This window comes from Sparus aurata, chromosome 5, assembly GCF_900880675.1.
Source record: "Sparus aurata chromosome 5, fSpaAur1.1, whole genome shotgun sequence".
In the NCBI taxonomy this organism is placed as follows: Eukaryota; Metazoa; Chordata; class Actinopteri; order Spariformes; family Sparidae; genus Sparus; species Sparus aurata.
The window spans coordinates 33,792,776-33,815,670 of NC_044191.1; the positions used below are offsets into that span (position 1 = coordinate 33,792,776).

The 22,895-nt window shown below is 45.3% G+C and overlaps 1 protein-coding gene across 2 annotated transcripts in view; it reads left to right on the forward strand.

Annotated features, from left to right (window-relative positions):
• The window catches only part of zmat4a (zinc finger, matrin-type 4a), a 112,894-nt gene that overhangs the window by 71,809 nt on the left and 18,190 nt on the right, over nt 1–22,895 (forward strand). Inside the window, exons 5-6 of one of the 2 annotated variants that reach the window (XM_030418446.1) lie at nt 6,247–6,468; nt 18,617–18,713. In XM_030418446.1, coding sequence (XP_030274306.1) covers nt 6,247–6,468; nt 18,617–18,713 — 319 coding nt within the window. The remainder of the gene's footprint in view (nt 1–6,246; nt 6,469–18,616; nt 18,714–22,895) is intronic. The other variant, XM_030418447.1, reaches the window with a different exon arrangement.

A 22,895-nucleotide genomic window follows, 5' to 3' on the forward strand; every position in this document is an offset into this window, starting at 1 on the left:
ATAATACAGCCTGAACGTTGCTCTGTAGTTTGTAAAAATGCATTTGCATTAATGTAAGAAAAGAAAAAGGGATGTTTATGCAAAGCTGCCTTTTTGAAATGTAAGCTTTTCATGTGACACGACTGCTGTGCGTCTCCCCGGAGACAAACGCCGGCTGATTTGAATGTGACTAATTACCACCATAGAGAAGAGTCTGCTGAAGGACGGGGACGCCTCTATCTGTCTCCAGAACCGGAAACAAACCTGCATCCGGCGCCTACAGATTACCCACAAACACTTTCCACAGCGGTCAGAACACACATTTACAGGAATAGCCTCATAGTTGGACAAACAGCTTCCCGTCTGATTCCTCTTGTTAGCTGCTGTTCCTCCAGCTGATGTAAATGATACTTTGAATAGTAGTAGATGTGTTCGGGCCTGATATATTCATCTTTTTACTACGGGAGAAATTAATCTCCAAACAAGACAGCTGTGATTTACAGGTAAAGGTGAGAGAAGAGAGAAGATTTAAAGTGAAACTCTCTTTTTTTGTGAATGTTTATGAGTCAAACCTTCGTGTAAAAGCATAATTATGACGAAATAGATTAAGATTTATCATATTTTCGTTTTCTTGTCAAACTCATTTTCAGTGGGAGTGCTATGGGCAAATTAGCGATAGCATCAAATCTCTATTTTTAAAACAGTAAGAAGGCTCGACACAACATGAAACTTTGCTGGTAGTATCACCAGGGTCTCTACACATGAACACGAGCATTGAGAACATTGTTTGTGTACACAGAGTTTACTAAAAAAAGGTTTTTGAACAACTCACGTTAGCAGTAGCTTGTTCCGCTCGCCTTCCGTCCTGCCAGTGGAGAAGTGTCGATCTCAGAATGTGACGTAACCTGGAGGACAGTTAAGGTGGAACGCTCCTAAAGCTTAGTTCCACATAAATGCAGGATAATTTGTTGTTTTGTCGTTAGCGAAAAACAATATTGACCTTGAAGTTGAAAAAGGAGCCTCGTATAAGAAACAATACTAAAATAAAAAGCTGGAAAAGTCACGTGAGATCTGGCGTGGATAGTTGTTGCTGGAAGACAGTAGTTCCACCTTAACTGTCCTCCAGGTTACGTCACATTCTGAGATCGACACTTCTCCACTGGCAGGACGGCGGCGAGCGGAACAAGCTACTGCTAACGTGAGTTGTTCAAAAACCTTCTTTTTAGTAAACTCTGTGTACACAAACAATGTTCTCAATGCTCGTGTTCATGTGTAGAGACCCTGGTGATACTACCAGCAAAGTTTCATGTTGTGTCGAGACTTCTTACTGTTTTAAAAATAGAGATTTGATGCTATCGTAAAAGTGCCCGTAGCACTCCCATTGAAAATGAGTTTGACCCGAAAACAAAAATACGGTAAATCTTAAAAGTTCCTCTTTCGTCGTAATTATGCTTTTACACGAACGTTTGACTCGGGTACATTCACAAAAAAAGACTAGGTTGCATTTTGGCAAAAGTTCCACTTTAAGAATGAAAGTAACTAGAAAAAGCCCATCAGCAAAGCCCTTTATTTCAACTCTACATTTAAAAAAATGGAAATACAAAATCAAATACCAGTCACCTAAATGATGTTTTATTGATAACGCTGGATGTCATAATGTCTGTTGTCTGCAGGTAGAACAGTAGGATTCCAGTTCTGACTCTATGATCCCCTTTGATAGAGATCACACTCTCGTTTCCAAAGAATGACTTGATATTTATTCGGGTTAAGTCGTGTCTTAGTCGAGCCCATTTGGAGACACGTCTGAGGTGTTTTGCCGGTTCGAGTGAGTTTTGGAGGCGAAGTGTTGGTGATGCAGACGGTACGAAGCGTTTTGCTGAAGTGGTTTCAGCTCTAAACTGAGACAGAAGGAGTTTAGATGTGCTGGATCGCTTCAGTATTTTTATTTTTTTTTTACAATCTGATCCAACAGGCAGAGCTCCTCACCCTCACATTTGGTCAGAGAGCCGAGAGCTCATCAGGCCAATAAACTGCTGCAGTGTGTGTGTGTGTGTGTGTGTGTGTGTGTGTGTGTGTGTGTGTGTGTGTGTGTGTGTGTGTGTGTGTGTGTGTGTGCGTCCGTCCTCTGACTAACCAGCTACATGGCTGCCATTATGAAATGTGGCATGTGTACTGTCTCCTTGACTTGATGATGATAAATCAGGACCATCAGGCCGGGATGATTCATCCCCTCGTGTGCTGACGATTCTCCCCCCAACCCCCCCCCAAAAAAAAGAAAAAATGTTCTTCTCAGACGTCAGAAGAAATCGTACGCCTTCAGGAAAGAGCTGCAGCTTCGTACTCGGGTGTCCAAAGCTTGTGAATTCGTCTCCGTGCAGCGAAAATAAAGGCACGTTTCTTTCTTTATCGCGCCGATTCCTAAACCTGTAATAAAGAAGAAGCGAGGGGCCTTTTCACAGAGTTTAAAGTGTCCTCCACGCAGCAGGTGCCACGCCGAGCCGACGCCATCTGCCTCTCGGCGATGGCGAAGAGCCCCGCCGTCTGAACCGAGCTGAACCCCCCTCAATCAAAGCGCAGGATGGGGTGTCAAACAGTATGGCTCTAATGACGCGCTAAATGCGAGGAAGAGGGTTTCATTCCTTTGTGCGCCCGCTGGGTTATTTATGGGACTTGGAGAGTCATCCTCGCAAATAACACAGCTTCCGGATATGAATGAGGAGCGCGCCACCTCCAAGAGAACGTAAATACTTTAGGTAAAAAATCCGGTGGGCTGCGAGACGAACGGCGAGGACACTCTGACATACGAGTCGTCTGAATATTGAATCAGCGTGATTACACTTGGCTGGAGGAGGATGCTGTGCGGCGAGGTCACACTGATGATGATAAATGATCTTTGTTTGGGTCTTGTAATCACGCTCCTTTAATTTCCCCGAGCAGGAGTTTCTCCTCCTTGCTTCTCATTTTCCTCTTCCTCTTAACTTTTTGGCCGTCTTTTAAAAAAAACACAGGAGATACGGCCGATAAATCTTCCGCTTGTCTCCGTTTCCCCTGCGCTCGTTTTATCTTCCGGATTTATTCCAGTCCGAGAAGCCGCAGCGAGACTTACAATGACAAATCTACAGATAACCATCACCCACTATCTGCAGTCCCACTCAGCTCTAGAGATCATTTTTAGCATCTCTTTCAGCTCATTGTTTTGGGGTTTTTTTTCAAGCCCACAACTTTTCTGTGTTGGTTCGCTCCCCTCAGCTTCGTCTCCGGCAGCAGGCGGATAAAACAAAACTGTGTCCATCTGCTGTTTGGTGCCGAGCAGGTTAGTGTACAGCGGTGATTTCTGCAGGAACAGCTGCCTGCTGCAGGTGAGACAGCGCTGTGAGGGCAGCGAGAGAGCTAAGACAGCGTTTTGCAGCTGGACGGTGGAAACAATGAGCTGAAACTCGCTGTGAGGCTCAGTGAGGCCGAGCCGAGGTTCGTGATGAGCGAAACCCTTTCACAAATGTCAACAAGGTTTTTTTTTTTTTTAAATTGAGGTTATAAAGAAGACAAACAAATACACAAACTGCAGCGGGAAGTGTTTCCAGACTGCAGCACGTCTGTATTAATGTGTTTTCTCTATTTTTGCGGTGTTTAGTTGAGCTGTCATGATCATTTGTAAAAGCCGTCGTTATGTGAATTCTTATCGCTGCTGTAGTTTTGTATAAAAAAGGTTGTTTGAGAGCACTCGGCTGGTTTCCTCCTGCACTCTGAAGCCTTAAAAGCTCCCCTAAATGTGATGGTGCCCCTGTGTATTCACCAGTTAGAGACGTTTAGTGGGTGAAAATGACTTTCGGACCGAGGGGGGAGAAGATGATTTGGAAACGACTCGTGTCCATTACATGCTGAGTGAGCTGTGCATTTTGGATCTGCGCTGCAAAAAGGTCACAGACTGGGTGACGTGAAGGAGGCCATGTTTAAATAATCACTAATTCAGATCATGTCAGAGGACGACGAGGACGCTGATGTGATACAGTAAACACCGTCACTGCTGTTAAAGTCACGCAGCTGTTTTTATAGGATCAGTAATTTCCTCCTTTCTGTTCTTCGGCTTCTCCTCAAACAGTAAATATCTCACCCTCTTTGAGTTTCGCTCAGCCTTTAAATCCTCTCCTCCACTTTATGTCACACCTCTCTCTGTTCTCGCAGGTAATTGCCTGAATGTTATTATCGAAAGCGAGAGCTGCGCTTATGTTTGGTTATGTTTTCAGATGCCAGAGGTGTCGAGAACAGCTCTCAGTTCTCTACACAGTGTGCGTCAGGATGCAAACTGTAGTCATCAGAAGGAGCAGGTGGGTTTCCTGTGTGTGGTCCTTTAGTGGATGGTTTTAGTTTAAGTTCTTGGATTCGGTATGGGAGCTTGATGGCGGACGCGCAGCCTCGCTGTCTGAAAGCTGCTCTCCTTTGAGGGAGGAGTTACGCCCACAACAGCTCCCGGGCTTCTATTCTGCAGCCGACCTCTGACATCCTTGCAAAAGGGGGACTACAGGGATTAAATCAAGTCTGACAGTTTACATTGGCCTATTAGTGGGCGAGGTCACCCTGTAACCACAAAGTCACGGATTCAATCCCACATAATATCCAGCTTCCCGTGGACGCGAGCGCTCCAAACAGAGCGCTGAATGTGAAATATAATGCAGATGTGAGCTCTGCTTATATCGCAGCTCGGACTCACTGAAGGCTGAACGCAGCGAACGAAAACGCTGACAGCGGAGGTTCTCGGGTCGCCACTCTGAGATGTTGACTGGTGTAATGGAACATAATGGGACAACACTAAATGTTGACTTAGGCCGCGTCGAGCACTCGAGTGTTAAAACTGATTAAGTTGATAGTGCTGTTTTGTGTCGGGGAGCTCTCGGTGCAGCGCGGCGCTCGTTCGGGGGGGGTTAACGCTGTCATCCATGCATGACGGCACAAGTGGGCAGCCACGAGGAGAGCAGGCTCTTTAATCCGTTTGCCAAGTAGAATTTGGGTTTTCCACTTCAGGCATTTAATGGAGATAACGGCTTGTTATTCAGAGGGCTGCACTCCGCCGAGCCGCGGTCATCGTTACGTGGCTGCTGATCAGCGCTCATTAAAAGCCCTCGCCTTGTCCTCGGTCTGCCGGCTGCAGGGCCACACTTTGAAAAAAAGCCAACTTGTGGTTTAAGGCTGTGGTGACATGTCATTAGTGGTCTGCAATGTGGTTATAAAAATAAGCTAAAATATCGCCAACATGATTCACTTTTAAGGAAATATGTTTTGAAGCACAGTGGAGCTCTTTTTTTTTTTTTATTATCCTGAAGCAGAGAATCGAGCAGACAATCCTGCAAAGAGAGGAAAGAGGTGATCATCCTGCTCAGTTTGCATTTGCCTTTAGCCAAAACAATTAGGGCCAAAATCACACTCAGAGTGAAGAGTGAAGAGCGAGGCAACTCCAGTATGGGGCAAGGTGAAAAGAAATGCTGGCTAATTAACGCTGGACAATAAAAAGTATGATTCACACGACGGAACAGAACAAACAAACTGAGCTTAAAGGACGACGCAGTGTTTTACTTTTACTTTGTTTACATGTGGCGGACCCTGCCGCAACATCAATCTGTGTTATGGGACCTTATTTTCCCTCTCCAAAACTACGTAGTGCCCCTTTAAGGACTGGCAACATTCTAGCTAATCGTTTCGTTACCTTCTCGTTAACGACAGCTGGGCTCCAACACTGCGAGGGGTTTTCTGTGTGAATGTGAAGGAACAGAGATTGATTCTGTTCCGACACCTCGACTGAGCCGAGACCGCGCGCTAACACCACTTAACACTTTGAATCCTCGTTCTCATTTTGAATTAAAGTTGTTTTTTTACTCTTTTGAGATTTGTTTTATACTCGAGTGTTGAGAGCGTCAGAAGGAGGTGCTGCTGTCTTTGTGGAATTTTAGATGCCAATAAAAGATTTTTTGTGATCGTAAAAACGTTTTTTGGGGGGTTTTTTTTGTTTACTTTCCCACATAAATCGATATCTTGATGACTCAGTAATACAGGAAGGGCGCTCGCACATCTCACAGATCTGGGACGTACATTAGTTGGATGTATTTAGAGAAAATAGGCTGTGGAGTGATTATGAAGGCGTGTTTTTTCTTGAGAGTTATCAGATTATGGAAGTAAAAGCACAACTTCTCATGAGCTACATGCTTCTTGGTGCCTTGTCTCTGGACCCACTGCAGAATCCCCATTTTGTGTTTTTCTTGTTCATCTTCCCTTCAGAGGCGTCCCCCAGTCCTGTAAAGAGCTCCCCAGACACGTCTCCCATGACCTCCCCGCGACAGCGCCGCGACTCGGACCGCTACTGCCAGCTATGCAACGCCTGGTTCAACAACCCCGGCATGGCTCAACAACACTACGATGGCAAAAAGCACAAGAAGAACGCCGCCAGAGCCGACCTGCTGGAGCAGCTGGGCAAGACCCTGGACATGGGAGAGATGAAAGGTACGGACGCTGCTGCGGACATTTGAAATCACATTCATGCTTTTTTTTAAATCGTCTGGTCATGGTTTATTGATATGAAGCACGTCGCGGTTGAAACACTATCCGTTTGCATCGCACCTTCTAGTTTAAAATGACGGATTTAAGGCGGGGTGGAGCGGGTCGACACCACAGTCCTGCATGCGCTTACAGCCGGGCGTTGGTGCTGTGCCAAGCTCTTTGTGCACCACCTCGGTGTCCTGGACAGCTTCCTCCGTCGTGTCCCGGTGCCAGTGGCTGTGTCAGACTCAGACTTATGCACTGTGACCGAGAGAGCGACTATGGCAAGGTGTTAAGTAGTGATATAGAGTCCAGTCGACCCCGGGGCCTCTCATCCACTGTATAATGTACCTCAGTGGACGAGGGGGGGGTGACCTGGTGTTAGGAGACACATCCTTTAACAGAGCGATGGTCCGAGTGCCTCGTCAGCCGGCAGACTGAGGCTGAATCGAGCTGAAGTGTCCTTGAGCAGGACACAAACACCCTGCAGGGTCCCAGGGGTGACCTCTGACCTGCTTGAACCTGACAGCAGGCACTTCATGTCATTATTTGTTATTAAACCCCGTGAAAGTTCCTTTTTATGGGCTTTTTTCTGATCCTGTAAACAACAACTCTGTTTCTTTAGCGGCTCGATGCTCCAACATGTTCACCAGTTCATTCCCTGATAGCAAGGCGGCACCAGACACCCTCATCCGGCCCACGTACTGCATGGACTGATGGCGCGTGGGCGGGCAGCTCCTGTCTGCCAGAACCGAGCCACGAGCAGGCCACAGCATGGCCAGATGTCAGCCAAGAGCCGACCAAATGAAACCAGAGCTGAACAGCTAAATACAGCTTACAGCATGCTAACTAGCTAACCCGGCCTGTCCTGTCTCGTAATACCACACTTTGTACTTCCTGTAGTTCCTATCAAATTCTGGACATTTCTTACAAACTACACATTGTAAGATCAGCCAATAATGTGTCAGTATAATCCTGATTACGTTTGGAAAGACTTCTGATCGTTTGTAAGTCCTCCGTCCTCCGTCGTGCTGAACGGCAGCCCTCTTGGCTGGAGCTGTCAGCTCGACTCCCTCTGCAGTCCACCGGGCTGTCACAAGCTGTTAATTTCACGCAGGAGGTGGAGAGAATGTTCTTGCTTATCCTCTCGCAGTCACAATATGTCAATAACAATTACACAGTATTATTCCAGTCGGCGGAGGAGGCCGGCTGCCAGAAGAGCGGAGGGAGCCCAGAGGTGTTGTAGAGGGCACCGGAGCGTGACCGTGACCAAGGGGAGGAACAAGTCCTCAGAACCGATTGGACACGGACCCCAAACTGTGGGCCTGATTGGCTCTTCATGCCTATAGGTGCACTGTGTCTGGTCGAGGGCAAATTGAGTGAATCGGTTCAGCTTTGTCGTGTTGGATATTGAGGTTGCATGTACATGATATTTCTATTTCAGGTAAAGAACTTTTGGCCCACTTAAAATGCTAAAAAGCTACTCAAACAGACACCGACGAGACAATCGGACCGGCTTATTAGAGCCCTGTGACGGCCTTGATTTGTTGATTGCCGTGATGATATGCAAATATAACAAAATATGCTTCCAGAATAACTTTAAACTGCACGATCCAGTGTCTCAAACAAACCGAATCTGAACATTTCCCAGTCATGCAGAGATCATGAGGAAGCTCAGTGCTAAGTTCTTCTCATTGTTTGAGGATTAGAGTCTAAACTGTGTGATTATGTGAACATCCCGTTCCTGCAATTCCCCTTTTTTATTATAAGCAATGCTCTCAATAACAACAACACTAGAGATTCGGACTGATGATAGTCGGTGTTGTTGCTGGATATAAAAATCTGGTTTGTACGTTTGTGGTTGAAATATTGTCAGTACAGCTGCACTGAGAATTGATGTGATTGTATCTGAGGTACCGAGCCATGAGCACTTTCCTGCGGACGGGTTATGATTCTCCCCACTCGAAGTTGAAGCCGTCCCCATCTCTGACTCCATCTCTCTCACACCCTCCCTGTGTCAGGAGGAGACGGATTTGCCAACATCAACACAGTCATTATCGAGAGGCTGAAAATGTCAGCATGCTCGCTGCACTATTCAGCACTTGGGCTAATGAGTATCTCTCTCCGGTGATTATCAATTAGTAATGAAGTGGCAAATCATCCTATCAGGCAAAACCAGCACTGTGAGCCTGCGGAGAAGAGAATGGGACCTCAGCAGGCGTAGCGGGCGACCAGGCGGTCGGGACAGAAGGGAGGGAGGGTGGTGAAGCTGCAACTGGGGAACTGGGAGCACTTTTCTTTTTGTTTTTTTATTCCTTCTTTTCATCTTTCTCTGCATCTCCTTTGTGCCGAGTTTTTCCTTCTTCCCTCCGCCCGTCCTCTGCTCGCCGTTCCCTCTCCCTGACCTCCAGCACGTCCTCGCGCACTTTCTCAACTCGCTGAGAAAAAAAAACAAAATGTGCAGTCTGACTCTGAAAGATTGCCATGAGATGAAATATTCAACAGCTCCCATAAAAAAAAAAAAAAAGGAGGAGGAGGAGGTGCCATCATCCCGGAGTCTGCATATTGTTGTTGCGGTGCGGCTGTGGAGGGTTGATGGCAAACAAACAGAGAAAGAGAGTAAATGCAGCGTCGGGCCATTAGAGCTCCACCCGTCCTGCGTTTGGTTTGAAGAGCAGAAGAACGTCGAGGGGTCAAATATGTCGGAGGCAGAGCGAGCTCTTAGCCGCGACCCTCACATGATGAAAAACCATTCTGTAAGACGACGTTGTTAAAACTTTTATAGCTGTCTGTATACACCATAACGACACATATATGCGCGTATTCTCCGTCCTGTTTGAGAAAATATAGCCTTTGTAAAACTGATCTGTGCGCTCACAAATTGCTTTTAGTCATTTGGTCATTTTTTTTTTTTCAAGATTTTTTCCAGCATAGACAACTTTATTAAGCAGTAGACAGATAGGAAATATGGGAAAGAGAGGGGATGTGACATGCAGCAGAGGTCCTCCGGTCCACCTGCGCGCCCAAGTCATTTGGTCATTTTTTATATTTTACTGCAAATAGCTGTAGTTTGTAAAACGTCCAACACACGCAGGGAGTCTGAACCGAATGAGCGTCAGGAACGAGAGGAAATCTAATTCTATGTGAATATTTTGCTGAGATGGGACGTTTCATTTTCCCGTCACAGTGAGGACTGTGATGTTTGCAGAGTTATCATTTTGCAGTTGATTGTCCAAGAGGGCAATTTGTGAAAGCACTTTGTCCTGGTTATAGAAGAAGTGACGGTGTAATCATCAGGGGGTCAGATAGATCGGCGATCGTGCGCTTAATAAAGTCAGTATCATCCGCGGCCGATCTGACAGATCTGACTGATGCAGCCCTTTTTTATTGGCGTGTAGAATCATTACATTTAACCGACCGTCTGTGTTAAATAAATCTGCTGTTAACTGATTAAACAGAAGTTTCATGACACTGTAATCTGTCAATATTGTGGTTTTGCTTTCCATAGAGTCCCCAAAATGTAAACACAACCAGGATGTAGTCTGACGACACGTCACCGTAGTGGACGGCTGCATATGTGGAAAACAACGGGCAAACTTAAAATGCCTCAATCAATGTATAATTGAGCAAATGCATATATGAAGGAATAAATGTTCAGATAGTGGAGCTGACTGCTGCAGGAGCTCATCTGTACTATGAAGCTGACCGGTCAGGACCCAGAACCAGTGTGAAACCAGTCCTCGTTATAAATCCAGACACAGTTCAGAATTAACATGTCAAGTTTATTTCTATAACTCAGTCTCAGTTAATTTATTGAGGCAACTATTTATGGTCCACGTTTGTTCTGATAAGGATGCTGTCAATTAGGAATGCAGTGATCGATTAATGTAGGAGTTGTTGATTCATCGTTTCAATCATTTTGCAAACAAAAATGTCAAAACTTTGCTGGTTCAGCTTCTTAAATGTGAGGATTTGCTGCCGTTCTTTCTTTTCTTTTATAACAGTGATTGAAGAGTCTTTGGACTGCTGGTCGGACAAAAGAAGCCATCTGAAGACGTTAGGAACTTTAGGAAATTGTGACTAGCATTTTTCAGAATTTATAATCAGCATATTATCTGATAAAGGCAATAATCTCAGCTGCAGACTTTCTGAAAACCACTGCATCTCTCAAACCCTGATTCATATTTATGTGATAAAAGATTATGTGATAAAAGACAGATTTTGGAATTAATTCTAAGTATTAAACATTCATTTCCTGTAAGGGTGGAAAGTGAAAGTCTTACTCTGGTAAATTCCTGGCCAATGAGAGCACATGTTGCCGTAGATGAAGGCAATTATCTACAACTGGAAGACTACAAAGAGATGATTGCTACGAAATCTCTTTAATGCATGGGGATATAATGGGTCGGCTGTAAGAGACTCTTTATTCTTCCTACACTGTCTCCATGAAACAGGAGCTGCAGTCTCCGACTCTGTGAAGCTTCAAGGGGGGGAGTGTCTGAAGCACAGCATGTCATTTCCTTTTATTATTTTTCTTGTTTCGGCTGTTTACTGTACAGAACGTGTCACAGTTAAACAAAGAGGACTCAAACACCAACACACAGGCTGGCAGGTAACATAAAGTCCTAAATTCAAGTGCAATAAATCCAAAAATGTTGCAACGAAAAGGCAGAAAACAACACAAAAGGAATCAAACAACAAAGTACAAATCAGGAATAACGCGAGGAATTAGGAACCAAAAGCCGATTATATACAGGCGAGGAAACAGACAAAGGGAGGAAATGAAAAGCAAAGCGTGTCACGTGACAGGACAGAACTTCAAAATAAAACAGGAAATAACTGAACCACAAACTGAACCCTGGCAGGAAGTGATTTCTATCCTGTTTATCTAAAAAAAATAAAATATAAACATTATAATTTTGTGAGCTCAACCTGTGAGTCAGTTAACACTGTCAGTGGTTTCCATGTAGCTCCTCCTGGTGATGTAGCTCCTCCTGGTGACGTAGCTCCTCCTGGTGACGTAGCTCCTCCTGGTGACATGGCTCCTCCTGGTGACGTACCGTAGCTCGTCCTGGTGACGCAGCTCCTCCTGGTGACGTAGCTCCTCCTGGTGACGCAGCTCGTCCTGGTGACGTAGCTCGTCCTGGTGACGTAGCTCCTCCTGGTGACGTAGCTCGTCCTGGTGACGTAGCTCCTCCTGGTGACGTAGCTCCTCCTGGTGACGTAGCTCGACCTGGTGACGTAGCTCCTCCTGGTGACGTAGCTCCTCCTGGTGACGTAGCTCGTCCTGGTGACGTAGCTCCTCCTGGGTGCAGGGAGCTCTTCACATGGAGAGGCTTGATATATGTTCCTACTGAGAGTCATTATATTTGAAACAGGGTGAACACACACACATGCTGCAGAGCTCCCCCTCCTGATCGTTCAGTTTCTAATTGCTTTAATATAGAGTGATGTCATCTCCCACTGATCTCATTGGCTGTGAAGTTAGGCTGCTGTGAAGTCTGCATGGAAACATCTGAAACACCCTTCATGTCCACCTGGGTCACCTCTCAGTGTCCCCTCTCACTGGGTCATCTCTCACTGGGTCACCTCTCAGTGTCCCCTCTCACTGGGTCGCCTCTCAGTGTCCCCTCTCACTGGGTCAATTCTCATCGTGTCACCTCTCAGTGGGTCACCTCTCACTGGGCCACCTGGCTCCATCCACACCTTTCATCAATAAAGTAAACGGCAGCAAGTGTTCACTGCTTCTGAGAGCTCCTTGTCTCTAAATTCAGATCTGATTTTTTCTGTCCTCCAATCCTCCCTTCCTTTCCATCCTTCCTTTTCATCCTCTCATCCTTTCCGTCCTCCTTCCCTTTCACTCCCCCCTTCCTTTATGTCCTCCCTTTCCCTCCTCCCCTCCTTTCCCTCCTCCCTTCCTTTATGTCCTCCTTTTCCATCCTCCCTTTCTGTCCTCTCTCCCTTTCCATCCTCTCTCCCTTTCCATCATCCCTTCCTTTCCATCCTCTCTCCCTTTCCATCCATCCACATTAATTTTATTAATATTTTCTTTTTCCTCTCTCTGTTTAGTGCGCTGTGTATTTCTGTTGTTGCGTTTGTATTTTGTTGTATTGTTTTTGCTTCTCCAGCTGGTTTATTCTCTTTTTTTATTTGTCTTTGTTTGTTTAAGTCTAGTTCCCCGTCTTATATTGTGCTTATTCATCCGTGTATATAATAATGTGTGTATAATGTTTCAAACAAGCTCAAACACAGACCAGTGAACCGCAGAGAGCTCAGAATCAAAACTGAGGCTTTCCAAGTCCTCATCCTGAATGTCCTCATGTAAAACGTTATTCAAAAGTACTGATACAAGAGAAATTAATGGCGCCCAGTGTGATTAAAATCACTGTTAAGAGCGCGTTATAAATCTAGAGAGGTGCCAGTTTGTACTCTCGCAATGACACGACATTGTTCTGGTCCAGTGCGGTACGAGAGGAGGGTTGTAGGAGTGGTGTGAAACTGAGCAGCTGTGGTGTGAAAAACTCATAGATGATCTAGAATTTAGACGAATATTTTTAATTTAACTCCTGTTATTAAACTGTCCACAGATCAGTTCTGGACCGGCACATTTTCTTCAAGTGATGTGGCTTTACTATAGATCATCTGATCCAACGCTTCCTGCAGTGGAAACACAAACGCTTCCTTGTTTTGAAACAGGAAAGCATGCAGAATAAATAATTACTATCCAAAAAATCTGATTTATTTTCATCATCATCATCATCGTGTCCATGTCCTGTAAACAAAACGCTCCGAAGCTTGAGTCTAATAAAAATGTTACTCTCTAGAAAACTTTGTTTACTTTTATGATCTTGCCAGTTATTTTTACCTTTGACAGAGAGACATTTTATCCAACATCATTACAAGTTTGATGGTGTGAAGCGGCAAGATTTCATGAAGCAAACTGAACAACAACATACCATCAGGTTAATATTCACAATAAAACCCCCGGTGTTGAAGTCAGCACAAGGATCTAAAAAAAAAAAAAAGACAAATCGGAGCACTTCTTCTAATCCTTAGGTTGGGAACGATCAGCTTTTGTCTGTTTGTTGTTGTGTTTTTAACACATACGTATAACTGTGGTCGGGCGTGATTCTGTAATTATCGCCGGAACAGACGACGGAGCAAAACCGTGGTGGAGCATGAAACCAGCAACCATTCAGAAGAAACCAGGATGGCGTCTGTATTCACCACAGATCCAGAACATTAATGGTTTCATGTCATTTTAAAGCTTGTTGAGGGCTTTGAACCTCAATATACAGTTTGACACCTGGAGAGTGATGTAGTTCAATAGTGTGCAGGTATAAAAAGGTTCCAGCCTGGCGGTCTGACCTGAAGTGGCCTCTTTATGCCATGAAAGGAGAAATGATGATAACACTGCCCGTCCGAGCTGTCTGTCATGCTCTCATTGATCGAGCTGCAGTCGGCTCCTTCATCGCTATTATTTTTGGTCACCCATCGGTTTTTCTTTTTGATTTCTCGTGTAGCCGCCAAAAAACCCACTAAATTTAGACGGTAGTCTGGCCTGTCAAACATCCCCGACAGACAAATTGTGTTTTTCCAGACTCCATCATCGCTGTTAATCGGAGACGGGTTTGTGACAGATGTGATTTAGCACTTTGTCTCCACTGTTTCTCACTTCCTCCTTTTCCTTCTGTCGATCGCTGCAATTGCAGCTCTCAAGCTGTTGCTCTTGGCTGTGTGTTACATTCCCCACCTCCTCCCCACCCCCGACCCTAAAATAGACCTATTATTGCCCGAGACCGGCAAATTACAACAAGCTGATCAAGGTCCTCTTCAGCAGATAACAAAAAGGGCAAAATGTGTCCTCGCGTCCGCTAACTGGTTCAATTTAAACGCTGGATCGGAGCAGCAGCGGGCCGGCCGTTTGTTTCCAGCTTGTGCCCGTTCTCATCAAGACATTACATCTCTACCTACTGCCCATTTCCTAACTGCGTCCAATTTCAGATACCAATCTTATCCGTGATTTGGTGAGTGTCGCTTCAAGGGGGCTGAAAACACTTTTTGAGTGATGATTTTCACCCCGGAAAGTCGATTTCACAAAGCAGTTCATTATAATCCAGCCAGCAGTCGCAAACAATTTGTTTTTCGTACGGATTCAGATTTAACGTATGCTCTTTCAGCCCGGCCGCTGCAAGTCAGAGAGCGAGAGAGGGAACGAGCTCAACCAGCAGCCATCTGAGTGGGGGCAGATGGCTGCTGGTTAATTTAGCATGAACCCCTGGAACCTGCACCAGCGTCCTCCCTGCTCATAAAACAGTCCACACAGAGAGGACCGCACAGCTGATGATCAGTCAGAACCCGCCACCGTGCTCCCTCCCAGGGGCTCCGGCAATAGGTCTCAATTAGCTGAGAGACAACTAGAGATTTACTACGCTGCAAATGAAATAACCCAACTGATATACAGACGCAGACCAGAGATCTGTTTCTATGAGCCTTCCAGTGTGTTGAATTGGTTAGCAGCTTATTAACTTTCAAAATAGAGCTTTTAAAGTATCTGCAGAATCTGTATCGGACAAAATGAATCAGCGTCCTCAACTTTAGTTTTTAATATACTGATTCAGAAGCACTCTAAAGAATAAATCATACAGGATCTTAGCTGTATCTATTGAGCTTTTCCTGTTAACTTAAAGGAGCATTCTGTAGTTTTGAGACAGTAAAGAGAAAGATCTTCATGTTTTACTCTCTAAACAAGCTAAATAATCAACCTCTCTTTGTCTTCATGACTGAATAAACTGAATAAACAAAAACAAGATCTTAAAGGACAACACATTACTCTCTTCCTTTGTTTACATGTGGCGGACCCTGCCACCTTTCTAACACCAAACAGTGTTATTGGACCTTGTTTTCTGAGAACAGCTCGTTTATTCACTGATGGAACAAATAAATATGTCTGATTTTCTGATATAACCTCATTTATGTTGTAAATATTAGAATTCTGAGTTTGATTCACTTTTTCTCAGCTTTAAGAAAACAAATAGAGCTCGACGGAAACTTGCTGTGTGTCTTTAATAGGCTACTTTTTGGGATAAGTCACGGTTGTCTAGTTTTACAATAATGAAAACATTGTTCGTCATCATTTCACTCCCTCACACTTTCATACTTGGATGATATTAAACTGGTACAAAGATGAAGTCAATCTCAAAGTATCTCAGTGACAAGATGATCTCCAAAGACCCCCTGAAGATTATAATTAAGACATCTCTACAACATCGACATCCGGAGGACAGCTGCTTGTGGTTTAAAACATTTTTATTAAGTCTGCGTTGCACTCTGGATCCTCAGTGAACATCTTGAGACGATGACGTTAATTTGACGTCTCTTGGGCGTCATGTTTTTGCTCAGTGGGTCGGTGCCATTATTCTAAATTATTATTCTGTAAATAAATCAGCACATGGTTTCAGGCCCAGGAGAAGTTAGAGCCAGGTAGAAGAATGATGGCAATAACTTTTCTGTCAGTGCACACCTTTACATCCCTGCTGCCTTCTAAAAAGTGACTTATGATATCAAATGAAGATATAAGACATCAGAGAGAGTTTCCCTCTGCATGCATCAGCTCCACGATCTCTAACTATAGTTTTATACAATTCCAGCCTTTCCCCAAATAAATGAGGCTGCAGAGCACATTTGTCTTCCTCCGCGCGCTCTCCTAAGCTGCCTCTGCTCTCCACGAAGGGACAAGTTAACCAAAACAAACGAGTCTCCAGTGACACGCCGGTGATGCCTCAGAAAGCAGGAAGTAAAGGTGATCGAATGGAGGCACTGCAGAAAGGCCTACAGGCTCCCGGTGCTTCATCGCTCATGCAGGGCAGCACCGCGAGGGAAGAGCCGCAGGTGGCTGGCAGTGATGGATTCCTGGGCTGCTGTACAATCTCTCACCCTTTCAGAAATTGTTTGAGAAGCAAGCTGTCAAAGGGGGGCCACTGCAGAGCCAGACCCTCGCCGCCCGCTGCAGAACTTTAATGTCAGCTCATGACTGCGTCTGGGGACGGCCGCGCAAAATTGAAATCTCAATCCCGGTGGCAGCCCACTGACAGGGTGGTTATTGTGCAGCTTATCGGGGGGGTTAAGTGAAAGGGAGGGATTTGCTTCTCCCTCTGTCTGCAGAATATTTCCCCTCCATCAAAACGTTGGGAAGTAAACAGCTGACATCAACTTCTGAGGAGCGAGATGTCAGCGAACGTCAACGTTTCAGCATCACCCGCCACCGTTTCGCTAAAGATTCGGCGGCGCGTTCTCTGGTGTGATGACGGAGAGCAAACGTATCATTCATGCGGGGAAATTTGATTGAAGACGATATGGAAATGTGATTCAATGAGCGCAGGGCGACATTTATTTTCTCCTGGCCTTTTGCTCCGAGGCATATTTATGGAGGAGCTAACTCAATTGTGAGAGCGAGGCAATGAGGACGGCCATCTTTCATACCACAATAAGATTAGTACGACATGACAGCGATTACACGGGATGCTCGTAATTTGCGGCAACAGGGAGCTTGGCTGTGTACAACCGCAATCACACTGAGGGCATCGCTGATGTACGATCTTTTAAGAAATGAGACAGTTTATTACATTTTGTTTATTCGGAATAAATCAGACAGCTCAAGGTCTCAGGTACTGAATCTTTCCTGAGTTGAGTTTATTCTTTATTCTCAGTGACTTTCCTCTTTAAATGTCATTAAATCAGGCTCCAGAAAAGGAATTATTTTGTAAAAAGGTATCATATTTTAAAAGAAATTTAAATTTCCGTGTCTGTTTTGAATGGAAAGCAGATCGAGGAGTTTTATTAATACTGTGAATGCTGGAAACACACAGCCGGTATTCAGAAATGAGCCATCAGGGCTTCCTTGAGGTTGTGATGTCACTTTGTAACCACAGCCACGCCTCACAAACACCCCATGAGCCGATGTGGGGACACGGTGGGCGGTGCCTACTCAGACCTGTAAGAGCTGACCAATCAGAGCAGACAGCGCTCTTACAGAAGGAGGCTTCTTAAAGAGACAGGCACTAAAAACAGAGGGTGAATCGAGGTGCTGCAGCAATGGACAGCGTTGTTTGCACATTAAAGCGTTTAAACTCTTTCCAGTAGAGATCCAAAATAGATGTATGAAGATATAAATGAGCTCAGAAATGTAACTTTAAATACAGGAAGACAGTTGCTGTGTCTTAATTCAGAGTCTGCATCCTTCAGAGGAGCATTTGAAGGCGTAGATCGTCACTTTCACGGGCCTGGGCGGCAGAAATTGTGACGTAAGGGTAAAACATCTGGTGACGCAACCAGGAAATGCTCCAAAGGCTAGACCGTCACATTTAACAACGGCTGATGAGGTTAACAAGGTCTCTCTGAAGGACTCGCCTTCCAAGACCACAAAGGCCGAGTCCTTTAGAAGGATGCAGACCCTGAATTGAGACAAATCTGTCAGTCAGTCTGTCCACAAATATCTCAACTACAACAACCCGTTTCCTGCCAGGATCAATTTTAATTACCGTGGTTCGGTAAACGCCTGACATCAGGTCAAAACCAACAACATCTCCGTCAACCTCAACTCTGTTGTGTTTAGTGCCAATTCACACACGTTGGCATGCTAACACACTAAATCCAGAAGCTCAAATTGAGCTGGCTTTTAAAAAAACACACCAGAACACAGGCGTATAGGTGAGGTATCATCAGTCGTCCTTGGTTCAAGTACATTGAAATATTTCTCTCTCTGGAAAAAACAACAACTGAAGCATACGTGTGTGAAGAACAAGCTCTCAGATTCAGCTGTGACATTTATTTCCCCGGGATTTGAAATGAATGAAATGTCATTGTTTATGGTTGCGATTGATTTTTCACGCTCCATCAGCATCGGCAGCCTCTTACTGCAGACGTGACAACACACAGGAACACTCACCTGCAGTGAGACTGAGATGCGTCCTCGTTCTGGTCTGATTGATTCGGTATTTGTTGTGCGTGGGACAGCGTGAGTCCTACAACTGTACTGAATAAGGCTGTGAAATTATAAGATTGTTCACGTCCTGTATCTGTTTATGTAACGTGTGTCTCTTTGTACTTGCAGGACTGAAACGGAGCTACAGCTGTGAAGTCTGCAGCGTCACACTGAACTCGGTGGCACAGTACCACGCACATCTGCAGGGCTCAAAGCACCAAAACAAGTGAGTGGATCACGCCACCGCTCACTGCGGCAGCAGAGCCATTTCCCACTGTTAACTATTAATGCTGCGGTGCTAAACGCTCCGCTCAAAATACGTTGTTTACTTTGCTTTCATCTGCAGCCTTGAAATCTTGTGCATCCTAACGAAGGCTTTGCTCCTCAGATTCACTCTGCGTTGCACGATGATAGTATCGTAGAGAGCTGCATAACCGAGACAGGAATAACTGATGAGTTCACTTTCGCCGAGGGGCACTCAGCATACAGTTTGAAAGAAAATTCTCTAATTGAGTCCTTTTTCCTGCTTTTATACTTAAGCTACCTGGAGGCTGCGGCGCCGGCAGCAGCCAAACTCAAGCTGTGAATCAACAAGCTCGAACAGTTTAGTCACAACAAACCCGCGGCCTGCTGGAAGTCGCTCTCCAGCAGGCTTCTGTTTGAGGAACAAGCTATAAAACAAAAGCTCATTTTACAAAAAAACTGAACACAGCCGCTTCCCCGCCAGTCACAACAGGTATCGTAAATGAATACCGCAATTAGGCTTTTTGAAGATTTCAAGCGCCGTTAAACAAATCTACAAGTTTCCCCACCAAAAGAAACTGGTGCTGAGGTGACGCTGGCTGTAATACTGCGTCAGACAACACGTCATGAAAAACAGCAAGCTTGATGTTTTATTCCAAATATTGACGCAGTTCATACCCACGTGAATATCAAACGCAAATCACGGCTCGATCACATGTACTTTTACCCCGTCAATGTTGATTGGTTACAGGTCATTAGAATAATAACCAATCAGAGAAGTGTTGTGGGCGGAGCCAAAGTAGACCACAACCAGGAAAATTAAAATGCTGATACGGATAATGAGTCGACCTGTTGTGGAGATGCAGTACTCTCAGTCAATGAAAGAAATCTGGCTTCATATGATAGTAAGACAGAAAAAAAAGGGATAGATTGATGCTTAATCAATATATATATGTACTTATGTATTATATAAGTGTTTTGGTGAGTTTTAAAACTTGATTGCAAGATAGTAGGAACGTGTTGAATGCTAAAATTGATTAGATCAATGACTGAAAAAGGTACACATCCAGCAGACACTGTGTTTTCTCTGCAGACAAATACCACACAAACAACCCCACGATGCCATCCGTCCGTCAGATGGTGTGACGGAGGGATATTTGCGTAACGATGCGGGACATCAGGGCATCCAGGGAGCAAAAAGGCCCACCAGATGTTGATGTAAAAAGAAGCGAATGCTGGTCAGTTAAATGTTGGGTTGAATTCTGGTGTTGCTCAGTCGACACGAAAAGTCAAATGAAAACGGCCGGCAGCAGCCGACACGATGTCAGGTGACTTCAGGGCGAACGATGTCCTTCAAACTCGACTCCCACGTTTGCTTATTTATTCTTCTGTTTTCTCGGCGTCTCCTCTGCGTCGGGTTCTTGACCCAAAGCAGTTTCAGCAGGATTAACAGGACTGTAAACCGTGTGTGTGTGTTTTTGCGTTGGTCGCAGGCAGGAGGTGTGAAGTGAAGGGGGCTTCCATGGTACATGTCCTGGAATTAATTCCCCCTGTTGGCCAGTTTCTGGCTGCACACATCCACGGGGGGGATTTGCTGGCATCAGGAGACGTGACATGCCGTTTAAAAGCCCCGTGCTTTAGTCACGGATGGCTGCACCGCCATGTTGGAGCCACCGGGGCTCCATGCAGAACACACACACACACACACACACGGACAAATCTCTCGCAGGGATTTCAGACCACACGCGAGCCCCCGAGCCTCCACCTCCACCTCCACCTCCACCCCAACCAGCCTGATTTCATCCACATAACCCACAAAAAGGTGCCTCGGGTCTATTGAGGTCATTTGCTTAATGCCAGTTTACACGAAGCAAATAAAAGCTTATCTGTTCCAAATGTGTCCGTCGTCCTTTATCACTGCAGGACCGGGAACAGAATCACACACAGCGGAATTTACAGTCCATCTGAGCCTCACAGGAGCGAGCGGGAGCTTGTCCTCGTATAGCTGCACAATTAATAATAACTTAATATCTAATATTTATAGAGCATCTTTTAAAAAGCAGTTTATAAAGTGCTTTGACGGACGGAGCAAAAGCAGGACACACAGGAAGATAAAGTGACAGGAGAACAGTCGAGCGAAACGAGGAGGAAGTTAAAACAAGACGACGTTTGGGGATTTTCTACGGTCGCCGTGTTGATATCACATCAGAACGAAGAGGGTCGGATTGTACCGAGCTCACAGCTACGCGACTGTTCTCGGCTCAGATGAGCTGAGGGGGCGGGAAAATTCAATTTTGAGTCAGGAGGGGAACAAATGACCCGTTCATGACAGGTGTGCTAATGAGAGGTGTGATCGATAACTCCTCTAACGAGCTACACGAGTGCAACAACCCCGATGCATCCAGAGCAGGAAACTCTAACCTAATGGACTCTGTGTCTTTGTGAATTACTAGTTTGATGTAGTTTTATGGTATTCCCCCCCCCACACACACACCACCACCACCACCACCATCACCACCTCCTCCACCTCTTTACAGTCGTGCTCTGTCGCAGCTCTCACCTCCACAGTTTCTACACCTGTAGCAGAGAATACCTGAAGTACGGCCTCTCGTCGCTGAGGCCAAGATAAGCACTCAACAGGACGAGTATTAAGTCATTTTACCAACAAGTTCATCATGGAAGGGGAAATGTTTGGTGATATTGTTGGCAACAAGCAACTAACAACCAAGCAAGACAAGCTAACAGGTTAAACAAAAGGCTCTGTAGATGGACAATGGCGAACACTGATCTTCGTTCTATAAAATAGGCAGTAAAACAGCCGGTTGTAAAAAATAAGTGGGCAGATTTTGTAGAAAGAACGCCGGTTTTGATCCCTCTCAAGTCCTGGTGGTGAGATGAGACAAATGAACGGGGGAACAGACTTTGACACGACAACAGAGCAACTCATCAAGTGACTAAAATGATGATGCCTCTTCCTCAGACTCGCTTCCTTTTTGTCAAAACTCAACCTAAACGTGGAAAAATCCAGCTCACAATATAAAGGGATGGTGTCATCCTCCACCTCCATTACACTGTGCTGTCAGTAGCCGTTTTTAGACAGAGCACCAAGCAGCCAATTTGCCCGTCCTTTTGGCGGCATCGGTCCGCGGTTTTAGACAGAGGCGAGCAAATTGGGGGTCTGTTTTGGTCCACCAGTTTCCGCCTCGGAGGGTACACTTATTTCCGCCTCGCCTGCTATCTACAAACGATGCGGAAATGTGCTAGCCTCTGCGTGAGGTGGGCGGAGGTGTCGATGACCTGCACTGTTGTGCGACCCACAGCCGGGGAGTTTTAAAACCAGGAAACAGCTGATCACAGCAGTCAGTCCACCACTTCATCCACGGTTATTAAGATGAACAACTGGACAGCCGCTGAGATCCAGGAGATGCTAGCGTCTCCTCGCTCTCTGTAGCTGTTTGGTTGTGTTAGCTTGTTGTTGTGTTGGCAAGCTAAGGACGGTCGCTACTTTCAAATTAAAACCCCCCTGCTAAGAACCCAGTTCTAAACTCCAATGGGGTGCAATGTAAAGCTCTTATTTTGAAGACAAATTCTATGTCACCATTCACAGCCCAACTTCGAGCTTCACGTCACATGTTTACGCCTACCTCAGAGGCGGCTTTTGGAAAAGGAGGAATATTACGCCTCGGTTTTAGAAAGACAGGCCGGCACATTGCCCTCCTTACCTTGGAGCAAATGTGCCGCCTTTTCTATCTAAAAAAGGGCTAATGTTTACTCCAAGTTGTTTAATACCAGTTTTAATATCAGTTTAACCTTGAACACGCCACCTTCACATATTCAAAACAGCCAGTCCAATCGCTGACACACACTGTTACTCCACCTCTCCTCTCGTGTAAACCGACACAGTTTGGTCATTTGAATGCCAAGATAACAACATTTGACAGCTAACCACATTTCACAGAACTGTAGTTTTGTCACATTTGTACCTGTGCACTGTGAAATCAACATCTCGAGCATCACGAAGCGTCTTTTCACCAGCCAAAACTGAAATCAGTGACAGGGACTGCAGTCGGTCTCTCAGTTAGATGAGGAACATGGTTTTACATCCATCCATGACTTCATTCAGGAGCCAAAACAATAGATACACAGACACAATACACAACAGATA